We start from the raw sequence: 11,286 nt of genomic DNA, 5'->3' as shown, positions 1-11,286 counted from the left end.
GATAAGTGTGAAAGAAGCAAATTATGGAGTGGTTCTTGAAGAAAGCCTGTTCCAGAGTGTTCCTAACCGACAATGACCTGAAGCATACAGGCAAGCCAACGCTAGAGCGACTTTGGGTCAAATCTCTGACTGTCCTTGAATGGCCCAGGCAGCCAATATCATGGAACGTCAGAGGGATCCATCAGGAAGAATGGGATTAACTACCCAAATCTAGATGTGCCAAGCTTGAATAGACTTGAAGCTGTACATGCTGCCGAAGGAACTTCTGCTTTTGTAAATGAGAGATTTCAGGTTTTGATTTTTAATTCATTTACAAACATTTCTAATAACTTTTCACTTTGTCATTAAGGGTTTTTTGGTGTAGATCAATACTTTTATTGACACCACAGTAAGGTCACTTTCGGCTTTTCCTGTTTAGGGGTCACCACAGCGAATTGTCACACTGAATTCTCGCATGTTGACATTTGGCACATGTTTTACACCGGATGCCCTTTCTGACACAACCCTGACTCGAACCTGGGCTGCAGTAGCGAGAGCGCTGCGCCTTAACCACTAGCCTACCAGGGCCAGTTATACATATCTACACCACAATATGGTGTGCAAAAATGAAAGGGTCTAAATACCTTCTGAAGCCACTGTACTACAGCTGAGTGAACTTAAGCAATGTATATGTGAGTGTAGGGACCACTAGTTTTGTTTTTTTGTTGGTTTTTTTTGTTTTGCTCTGTTTTTTTTTAAGTTTATTGTCTAGTTAATTATACTATTGATGTCTGGCATAGGGAGTGACACATAATCTAAAACTTTTAATGATTTGTGTAGCAAATGGGGAAGTGTTTCTCCTTAGTATTCTGTGGAAGAGAAGTGACTCTGAACTCTTTTAAACACTGTCAGTGATCATACTCATGCAGTGTTTGACCTAGCCCTAATCTGGAAGCAGTAAAAAGTACATGCCCACACCCTAACATGCCTGTTTATTGCTATGTATGTGGTGCGTATGGGATAAATATCAGGCCAATGCTAAGTATGAATTTCTGCTGGCTACACCCTTATGACATTTGAGCGCTCTTAATCCAGGCTGAAAGGGAGAATGCTTTACAAATGTTTTTTGATCGTGCAATGTGAGCAAACCATCGTGTTGTTGATCATCCAGGTGACAGAAGACGAAAAGGTCTCCACAGTGAAGGAACTGGTGTCTGAACGTCTCAACATACCAGCAAACCAGCAGCGGTTGCTGTATAAAGGGAAAGCGCTTGCAGGTAGATTTTCCACCAGTCAAGTGTTTCATACCCTTTGTGCGTGGCTGTAATTACTTGATCATCAGTCTGTTTTTTTACATGAATTATGGTTTAACATTTTTGATGATTGCATGCTGTATTGCTTTCCTCAGATGAACACAGACTGAGTGATTACTCCATTGGTCCTGAGGCTAAATTGAATCTGGTAATCCGTCCAGTGGGAGACAGAACCGGAGCTTCAGGGACGGCTGCCAGCGGCAGCAGCAGCAGTGGCTCACACGGTGGAGTGTGGCACATGGTGTTCACCATACTTGCTAGGCACTTCAGTCCAGCAGATGCAGCAAAAGTCCATGAACAGCTCATTAAGGTATTTAAATGCAACATCTACATTCCTAGCCATCAATAATACACAGTTAAATGTGCCAAAGGGGTATCTTTATTGTGATCTAAGCTCAAAGTTTGCTCATTTTTAGATGTGGATAACTGCTGAACAGATTATTGTTCATAATGTTTTTATTAATGGAGGCTGGAAATATTAGGAAGGGCATCATACAATGTAGCTTTAAAGGGTTTTAGCCCAGTTTAAAGAACATATCAAAGTGAGTACAAGATGATAATTTCATATTTTCTGAAAAATTAAGAATATTAATTTTTGACAATAGTTTTCAATTGTCATCTAATCTTTTGCCTCTTATTCATTTAGTAAAAATGCTCCTCTCTAAGATTGGATCCTCCCAAGTTTTCATGTTTATGTCAGAATACATCATAACAGGTCGACAAGGCCTGTCCCATTTCAGTGTCTCTTGGCCAAGACATACAGTCCTCATTTTTGTCCAGATTTGGAGGAAACTGCAAGTTTAGCCTTTGTAGTCTGCTGTATCCACAATCCATCATATGGTAGTTGGTTGTTTTAGTGTCTTCAGGCAAGCTTGGTCAAGTCTTAAAATCTGGATTCAACATGTGATAATATTGTTTTTATCAGATGGTTCAGTACAGTGGCTGAGCTACCACTTGAGTATATCATAGAAGAACACACTTTGTAGAACCTTCAGCAAGGTGTAAATAAGCAAAGCCACAAGCCAACATAAAAATACTTTTTATGGACCCTGTAATTGGAGGTTATATGGATGTCTTCAACCATAAGCTTGGTGAAATGAAACTCAGCTGCAAGTTTGTCCCTGTTTACAACTGCTATTAATAATTTGGCAGTTTCATGGAAACTTCCTGGTCATAAATTTGCAAATGCTTGACTTGCCAAGTTGGTGAGCGCCTCCCATTAACGCGCCATTAATTTTAGTCTCTTAGACTAGATTAGACTTTCTCATTTGGGAAGGAGCTGCCGCCTGATGGATCAGAAAGCTCATAAATTAGGACAAAGTTTATATATGGCTGGTTAACATGATTATGCAGGGTAGTTACATTAACTACACACTGCACTCCTTCACGCCCACCCGTGTAACATACTTAAAGCTATCCTGTATATTTTTAAGTTGCTTCATCTCGGTGTTTTTATTTTGTTTTTCTTCCAGGACTATGAACGTTCTCTTCGACAGCTCAGTCTTGATGACATTGAGCGTTTAGCGGGAAGACTGCTTCACCCAGATGGCGAAAGCATGGACACATCATATATGGACTAAGAATGCCTCGCTGGAAGCTGCTCTTTGTGATCGTCTTTCAAGAGGCACTCGGTGCTTGAGGATGCATACGGTTTTTTTAAGGCATGGAAAATACAGTGTCAGTTTTGTTGCAAAGCCCCTGTTGTGTGCCTAATCAGTGGCTGAGTGAACACTGATAACACTGACTGGCGATTGTTTCAGCAATAGGGCTTTCTTATCCACAACCGGAGGGCTGGATAAGAAAACTTGGCCATTTTGAACTGATTCTTGTCACTGATGTTGCAGTAATGACATAAGACTCAATCACATTGTATTAGAATACAAAGGAATCCATTTATGCTGTTGGTTTCACATTATCTCTGGCTGCTACAACCCCAGGAGACACTACTGGAGGGTATTTATTAGTCAACTGTGTTGGATGAGGACTCTCTGTTTTCTATTAACCATAAGTGAGAAAGTAATACGTTTTATCCCATAAGTAACTGATGGTCATATGATTTGTAAATAATGTTTATAGATATACAGACATTAAAGTACAGAAAAGACCGTTTTCTCTTGTGTTGTCTGCTGATATTTGAGTGATTTGGCAAATGTAAAAAAGTGATGAAGAATGACAGGGAAGGGTTTTAGCTATTTTCTAGTTTAAAACGTAGCGGAGGTTAGAAAAAGGATATGAACTTTGGGTCCCGAGTTGTTTCACGGGGTGGGACTGAATATAGATACTGCTTCACGTCGACCAATCATGTGAACGGATCTGTGATTCATATTTTTTAACCAATCGCATTGATTGAGAGAAATAGGGGTACCGCATATGTAGTACATGACTGCACTACCGCATATGTAGTACATGACTGCACTGACTGTTATTTCTTTTGCTGCTAATGTCGGATATGAATTCGGGTAGAATGGGGTGCTTTTGACGTTTGCACCTTTTCTGCAAGGAGTGGTATACTTTACTGAACATCGGCAAGGTAAGAATGTAGCATCGGCTAAGCTAGCGTTAGCACAAAGCTAGTAACATCGGTTTCACTTCCTGCCTTTCCCAGTTAGCTTTAGCCAGCTAATATCATCAGATAATACCGAGCCCTTTGGCCTGCGTTACCACATCATTTGTTGCTGTGTAACTTTGACGATAGTTCATTGTCGTTGTTGATAATTAAAAGCGGGCCTTTCACTTAAAATCCTACTTTGGTGTGTCATCTGGGAGGATTCTGCACACTGGAAGTCAAACTGATGCTTGGGCGTTAATCCCTCTCATCAGGACCACTTGTCCCTGTGGCGAAGCAATACTGGCTTCCCAGGACAATTTTATTTTTATATTTATCAGCCACAGCCACGGTTCTTCAGTACAGTGTTTTGTTTTTCTTGGAGTACAGTGGGTGCAATCGCCATCCTCATTGGGCTTTTTGATTAGCCTATTCTTAGCTAGCGTTAGTTGTTTTGAATTACTCAAGCCTGCGGACGATTTACGTCATATGATTTACTTTTCTGTAACGTTACTTTCTGTTTGCCCATACACGTTGTTGTTCCATTTTACCTATTTAGTAAGTCTGTCCAGTTTATTGAAAGGATGGAAACCCTGATTCCCACCATCAACCGGCTGCAGGAGGTGTTTCTTACAGTGGGCGCAGAGATCGTACAGCTGCCACAGATAGTCGTGGTCGGATCTCAGGTCAGCCAAGAAACAAGTTTAAATATCAACTTAAATTGCCAATAATGAGCCTGTAAAATCTCTTTTTGAATTTATCAGAGATTAAAGATGTATTATTGTTGTATCGGTAATGCACACACCAATGAGAGAAACCGACTGAATCAGTGTTGTTTGATACATTGCTGAATTGCTCTTAATATGTGTCATAACAGAGCAGTGGGAAGAGCTCTGTGCTGGAGAGCCTGGTTGGACGGGATTTCTTGCCTCGGGGATCAGGAATAGTCACAAGACGACCCCTGGTGTTGCAGCTTATCAATGTCCCCCCTCTGCAGGAGAGACTGAAGCTGGAGAATGGTACACATGTGATTTTGTTTAGTGTGTTTTCCCTGCCAGAGAGAGGTTGTTTTAAATATTACTTTAATCATCCAGTCAGGTTAAGAAAGTTAAGATATTTAGAGTATCAGCAGATTAGAGCAGTGCAGCAGGTTTATCATTTTTGTCTGTGCATGGAATCCTCTTGCAGTACTTTATGTGTGATTAGCTGTTAGCCATGGCACTTTCACTCACCGTTAGAGCCTTGGCCTCTCTTTTTTAACATGTACGTATTTTTTCCTCCTCTTCTTTGCTGCTTCTTCCAGGAAACGGGGTAAAACAAAACACCCAAAACAGATATCCAGGTCTCTGTATATTTGGTCTGCATGGTTTAGCCTAGTCATTTTTTTAACCTTTTAAGACATTTTGTTCACTTTGTTGTTAATCTGTTAACATTCTACATGTTTGAGACATTTCTGTGAAATGATTTTCACTCGCTCTTTATGTCTCTTCAGGGGTCAAGGCTGAAGAATGGGGCACATTCTTACACTGCAAGAACCAGGTACATCCATCTGTGAAAGTGAAATGATGTGCTCACTGCTTTTGTCATGTATCATGTGGTGTGTTAAGCTGATGCCTCGTTGTCTCACCTTTTTTTTTGACAGATCTTCACAGATTTTCAGGAAATTTGTCGTGAAATTGAAGCAGAGACCGAACGCACTTCAGGTGACAACAAGGTGAAGAGAAAGCACTGATGTGCAATGAGTAATGCCTTCGATTTAGATTTTTTACACTCGTGATTTTCTTTCCTCTTCACCTACCCTCCAGGGAATCAGTCCGGAGCCCATATACTTGAAGATTTTCTCCTCCAAAGTTCTTAATCTAACTCTGGTTGATTTACCTGGAATTACTAAGGTAAACTGAGCCACTCGACTAAGAATCTTGTTTTTGTTTTATGTGTGCAAACATAGCGACACAAGATCATAATTAACAGTGACTGTATTGTGTTTCCTGTACTGCATCTGTGCTGTGCTTACTGTAACGTTGGCTGTTTATCGTTGTCGCTTCAGGTTCCTGTCGGGGACCAGCCAGAAGACATTGAGGCTCAAGTGCAAGAGATGATCTTGTCCTTCATCTCCAATCCGAACTCCCTCATTCTCGTGGTGTCCCCTGCCAACTATGACTTGGCCACCTCTGATGCACTGAAATTGGCACGTGAAGTCGATCCAGATGGTAAGATGTGTTGTACACAGGCACTTCTTCTCCTCAGATTTCATTTTAATTGTCTTTCCCTTCCATCAGTGCCTATTACATAACATGCTTCAGGTAGAAATGGATTTTAAATTATTAAATATGCAGGAAGAACACATTATTCTCAAGTCATTTCAGGCTGTTGGACCCATCAGTCTCTATTGTGAACAGCATCCTGGCAGTTAACAGTTGCTTAGAATATTAATGTTGCTATTATGGTGCACTCTGAAGAATGGCTTGATTGATAATGAGAATATGCCTGCAGTAATTGTCTCAGGGGTTTGACAGTATGGCCTAGAAATTCCTGGTGTGCATAGTTATTGTGTACAAGCTGCATATGTGTATCTGGGCCCAAATGTTCCTCTGTTAGCCTCAAATCTTGTCCCATGTGAGATTTGCTTCCTGTTTCTTTTTTGTTATGCCCCACTGAGATTTCCTACTGGCTTTGTCGAGCTAAATGATGACTGAATGGAGGGGGACTGTCAGCTGTTCTTAAAAATGTAATGTTCCCCTGCTGTGTTTGTGTGTCCGTCAGGTCGTCGGACACTGCTGGTGGTCAGTAAGCTGGATCTGATGGATGCAGGGACTGATGCTCTGGAGGTGCTTCTGGGTAGAGTCATCCCAGTCAGGCTCGGCATTATTGGGGTGGTTAACAGGTTTGGAATTATAGTACTGCTTGTCATGTTTGGTGATCAAAGCTTGGTTTTATTTGATTTTAGCTATGTAATGTTTTAGCTTTACAATACAGCATGGTGTCATGTTATTAACCCTGATCACCTGACTCCATTCTCTCTCAACCTAACTGGTGTCCCGCCAAGGAGCCAACATGACATCAATACCCAGAAGAGCCTGGAGGACTCAATGAGGGATGAGCAGGCCTTCCTGCAGCGCCACTACCCCTCACTTGCCTCCCGTGCCGGATCACGCTATCTGGCCAAAACTCTCAGCAGACTGCTCATGCACCACATCCGGGACTGCCTGCCAGACCTCAAAACCCGAGTGACCGTGCTGAGTGCCCAGTACCAGGCACAGCTCAACAGCTATGGCCAGCCAGTAGAGGACCACAGCGCCACCCTGCTGCAGATAGTCACCAAGTTTGCCAGTGATTACTGCAACACCATCGAAGGAACAGCCAGGCACATCCAAACCTCAGAGCTGTGAGTCTGACCCCACTATAGGAGCTTCTTCAGTGAGCAAGAGATGTTTTATGATGACACGTCTTTTTTTTCTTTTTTTTTTAATGTTGTAGTGAACTGACTCTTATTTTCTCATGTTCTTTACGCATCCGATTTAATAGTTATTACACAATTCAGCATACAGTGTATGTCACAAGGGTAATGTCCTTGGGGTAATATTATAAATTAGAGTCTTATCAGCATTTTCTCTTGGCACCTTCATCTCAGCCCTCTTACCACAAGGAGATTAAATTCATGTAAATATGTAGAGAGCAAATATTGACCTTTTTGGGTGATTGCATTTATTTTTGGCATGATTAACATTGCTGACACACAACGTCAGTGTCACAGAGCTGAACCTGTCTCTTCTGCAGCTGTGGCGGTGCTCGCATCTGTTACATATTCCATGAGACCTTTGGCCGCACTTTGCAGTCCATCGACCCCCTTGGGGGTCTGACTGAGCTCGATATCCTCACAGCCATTCGCAATGCTACGGTAATCTTCTCTTAGCTTCTATTTGTGTTGTATTTTTAATCCATACTCGTGTCAAGTTATCTCATTTAGAGGATTAGTAGGTAAATAGTAGAATTACTATATATGTTGGGGGTTTTTTTCCCGTGCAGGGTCCACGGCCAGCTCTCTTTGTACCAGAGGTGTCCTTTGAGTTGCTTGTGAAGCGGCAAATTAAACGTCTGGAAGAGCCCAGCCTGCGCTGTGTAGAGCTTGTTCATGAAGAGATGCAGAGGATCATCCAGCATTGCTCATCTTTCAGCACACAGGTTAGTCACTTCTCCTTCTAGTCTTTCCAAAACAGTGCTATATTAATTATGACGGCACCATGTTAAGAACGTATGTCTCTGTGTTTGCAAGGAGCTTCTGCGATTTCCCAAACTGCATGATTCCATTGTGGAAGTAGTGACTGGATTACTGAGGAAGCGCTTGCCGATTACGAATGAGATGGTAATCTACAGCTCAACTGAGATGATCTTTCTAATTATAATAATCGACAATCAAGTCCTACCAACTGTTTAGGGCATTTTTTTTTCTTTTAGGTGCACAATTTAGTAGCAATAGAGCTTGCTTACATCAACACGAAGCATCCAGACTTCACAGATGCAGCGCAGGTCTCGGCATCTGTCAACAGTCAGCAGGTAGTTATTTGTCCCTTATAGCAGAAGTCGTCGTCTGAGGAGCCTTGACCATTATGTTTCATGCCCACACATTACAGTGCCTTTCAAAATATGTAGTGGGATTCCAAGTTCAGCCAAAATTGCTTTGACCCTCTGATATCTTGTTGTCAGGCCGAGGCCCTTGATGGAGGGAAGCGCTGGAAGAATGAGAAGGTTGCGGAAGAGAAAGCCCCAGCTGGAGGATTTGGCAGCCCCAGCAAAGGCCAGGCTGTTAACCTCCTAGACACAGTGAGTTGCAGGATGAGCAGTAGGACAGAATACTTTGTCTCCAAAGAATTATTGCTGTCAACATTTTACTTTGGCTGTCTCTGCCAAGGCGGTGCCTGTATCCCGCAAGCTGAGCACGAGGGAGCAGAGGGACTGCGAGGTCATCCAGCGCCTCATCAAGTGCTACTTCCTCATTGTCCGCAAAAGCATCCAAGACAGGTTTGAATGGAACAAGTCCAGAGCACCTGGGGGAAACCCTCTCTCCCCATTTCTCCTTTTGTTTCTCCTGTTGAGTTCAATTGTTGTTAATAATGCTGATTGTCTAACTTTGTCTCATGGCTGGTGTCCACAGTGTGCCCAAGACAGTGATGCACTTCTTGGTGAACTTTGTGAAAGAGCATCTGCAGAGTGAGCTGGTGGGTCAGCTTTACAAACAGCCACTGCTACAGGAGCTGCTCATTGAGTCACAGGACACGGCACAGCAGCGGACTGAGGTTGCTCTAATGCTTGAGGTAAAATTGGCTGATGGTTTTGTCCTCTGAATAGGTTCCGAGCATCAAGAACAGCAAGTCCTTTTACTTTTTCCTCCTATTTCGAAGCCAGCAATTTAACTAGCATCTCTTTTTCCTTTCTTTCTCAGGCACTCAAAAAGGCCAATAACATCATCTGTGAAATCCGAGAGACTCATCTGTGGTAGCCAGAGGACACAAACAAGTTCCCTTATTCCCTTGTGACAGGACAGCTTTGAGAGTATGAGAGTGTATGTGATTTGAAGCCAGAGAGTGTGGGCCTGTTTCTATATGTGTGGCGCTACCATTGTTTTGTCATGGACCAACGACCATAGCACATTTAGATCTACTCTGTCCTATCAGCTGTCCATTTGAACAGTGCTTTTCACTGTGAACGTTATATAGTGATAGAAATTAATTAAACACTCAGGATGAAAGTCTTATTGCAAAGTTGAAATGTGAAAGACACAGCTGCGAACAAAATCTTTTTTCATCAGTTTTGTGATATAATGTTTTGGGTCATATGATTCTTGCTCTAAATTATATGTGGAATATTTAGGCTTCTCTTCAGGGCAGGCTTTGGATCAAAATGTGTTCACACTGTACATTTCCACATAGAAGCCGGGCTTCCTTCGAGTCCCGTCAGCAGGTGCTAAAACCTATGTTGGATTAGACGTGTTCCAGCTTTAATCCTCGTTGCTGGAGCCGTCACCAGAGATATAAATGAAGTGAAAATACAACTCAATCAGTGCTCACTGCAGTGCAACACTAAAGACAGACCATGGTCTTACACAGAAATTACAGGATGACTGCAGATTGGTTTTTCTGGCTCTGTTGAGCTAATCAATATCAGGTTTATTTTCCAGAGTCAGATTTACATATCAGCCCATTTATACTGTTAACCACTGCACTTACTTGCCAGTTATGTGTTTTCCTTAACATGGAGACCAAACATTCCTGACAGACGCCTCCCTCTGTCTGTGTGGGGGTTTGAGGAGGCTACTACATAGGGGTGGATGGATACTATGTGCTGTCTAATACTATACTATTGGGGAATTTTTTAATTATTAAAAATTTTCAAAAAAATTGTAAGGAGATAAAATTATAAGGGTCGTTTTATTAGACTTTAGGTCCAGGTGGTATAACTGAAATGTTTTGTAGCTTCTCTTAACTTCCCCAAAGTAATCATTCACTGTTAATGGTACAGAGAGATAAGCCTCTTCTAGATTCCCAACCCTTTGCCTCCTGCATGCAGTCTTTGGTACACTGTAAACCTGTGTCTGTTAACCAGAGCCATTTGCTTTTGTGCCAGTAATCATGTGTAACATTATTTATTGTGTAAAAATATTCATTTTTTCCATCTGCTGTTTCTGACTTGGGTTGTTGTTCTGGCAGGGTCCTCCCTCAAGTGCTTTAGCAATTAATGTGGATCTCTTTCTGTAGCCAAAACAGATTGTTTTCCTTAAAATTAGGCATTTTCATGAAGACCTGCCATAGCAGGAGCATCAAACAGCTCTGGGAGTGATTACCACATCTTGTCTGTCTTTCTGAAAACCCATTGGTTTGCATGTGTATGTTCAGTACCTAGGAGTGGACGTATGAATGAATGATTAATGTATATTTTGTATTATTTAAATGTATATTATGTCAACTGCCTGTGAGTTCTTGCCTGCCAATGTTTGTGGTACATGTTTACTGAATGAAGGCTGTTAAGATGGAAGGGACTCATTAAATCCCAACAAAGGGCACCGCACAGAGTCTGTTTGGGTGTTATTGACGACATGCATAGCAATTGATTGGTTTTCATAAAATCTGTTTGTCTCCTGCAGCAGCAGATGTGATTAGACTTGCTCTGCTTCACTTTATTGATCTCAAGTGACTGAAAAAGTCTGTTTGTTTGGTCGGATAGGTCTGTCACAGGATGAAAACCGTGTCCTTAAGAGTGCCGACACACACATTGTTGAGGTGACAATCACCAGTCTCCAAACTTCTTATTGTCTTTGTCTGACTCCACACTGCACCAGCTACACAGAGCTATGTTTCACTTGTTATCCACTCCCATCTACATGATGGTTGGTTACCTTTTGTTGTCAATTCAAGTTAAACCTGAACAGGATGAGAAGTGAGGTGATGGATGAGT

At 42.0% G+C, this 11,286-nt stretch overlaps 2 protein-coding genes across 6 annotated transcripts in view; both read left to right on the top strand.

Moving 5' to 3' along the window:
* Nucleotides 1–3,397, top strand: part of ubl4a (ubiquitin like 4A) — a 4,660-nt gene extending 1,263 nt beyond the window's left edge. The window contains exons 2-4 of the mRNA XM_020594566.1: nucleotides 1,151–1,256; nucleotides 1,388–1,602; nucleotides 2,765–3,397. Of these exons, the coding sequence (XP_020450222.1) occupies nucleotides 1,151–1,256; nucleotides 1,388–1,602; nucleotides 2,765–2,872 (429 nt within the window). The 3' untranslated portion in view covers nucleotides 2,873–3,397. The remainder of the gene's footprint in view (nucleotides 1–1,150; nucleotides 1,257–1,387; nucleotides 1,603–2,764) is intronic.
* Nucleotides 3,398–3,626: 229 nt separating this feature from the next.
* Nucleotides 3,627–10,588, top strand: LOC109956996 (dynamin-1-like protein). Of its 5 annotated transcripts, none has more exons than XM_020594537.1 (18): nucleotides 3,627–3,822; nucleotides 4,421–4,523; nucleotides 4,715–4,856; nucleotides 5,141–5,179; nucleotides 5,330–5,376; nucleotides 5,480–5,551; nucleotides 5,643–5,729; nucleotides 5,885–6,047; nucleotides 6,601–6,721; nucleotides 6,884–7,222; nucleotides 7,615–7,735; nucleotides 7,864–8,019; nucleotides 8,111–8,200; nucleotides 8,293–8,391; nucleotides 8,542–8,658; nucleotides 8,747–8,856; nucleotides 8,990–9,149; nucleotides 9,278–10,588. In XM_020594537.1, exons 2-18 carry the CDS (start codon nucleotides 4,422–4,424, stop codon nucleotides 9,332–9,334), a joined length of 2,022 nt encoding a protein of 673 aa, XP_020450193.1. In that variant the 5' UTR covers nucleotides 3,627–3,822; nucleotide 4,421; the 3' UTR covers nucleotides 9,335–10,588. The 5 variants fall into 5 exon arrangements, with proteins under 5 accessions (XP_020450193.1, XP_020450191.1, XP_020450192.1 ...); XM_020594535.1 differs by having other exon boundaries at nucleotides 4,410–4,523; XM_020594536.1 differs by having other exon boundaries at nucleotides 4,397–4,523.
* Nucleotides 10,589–11,286: the final 698 nt, after the last annotated feature.

The sequence above is a fragment of the Monopterus albus genome, unplaced genomic scaffold (genome assembly GCF_001952655.1).
Source record: "Monopterus albus unplaced genomic scaffold, M_albus_1.0 scaffold23.1, whole genome shotgun sequence".
Classification (NCBI taxonomy): domain Eukaryota; kingdom Metazoa; phylum Chordata; class Actinopteri; order Synbranchiformes; family Synbranchidae; genus Monopterus; species Monopterus albus.
Note: the sequence above shows the minus strand (reverse complement) of the source record. Positions and strands in the feature narration are given on the sequence as shown.

Coding starts and splice junctions, on each gene's coding strand:
- LOC109956996 (XM_020594537.1), top strand. CDS start 4,422: ATGGAAACCCTGATTCCCACCATCAACCGGCTGCAGGAGGTGTTTCTT. Junction 4,524..4,714: donor TAGTCGTGGTCGGATCTCAG/GTCAGCCAAGAA, acceptor GTGTCATAACAG/AGCAGTGGGAAGAGCTCTGT. Junction 8,857..8,989: donor CGCAAAAGCATCCAAGACAG/GTTTGAATGGAA, acceptor TGGTGTCCACAG/TGTGCCCAAGACAGTGATGC.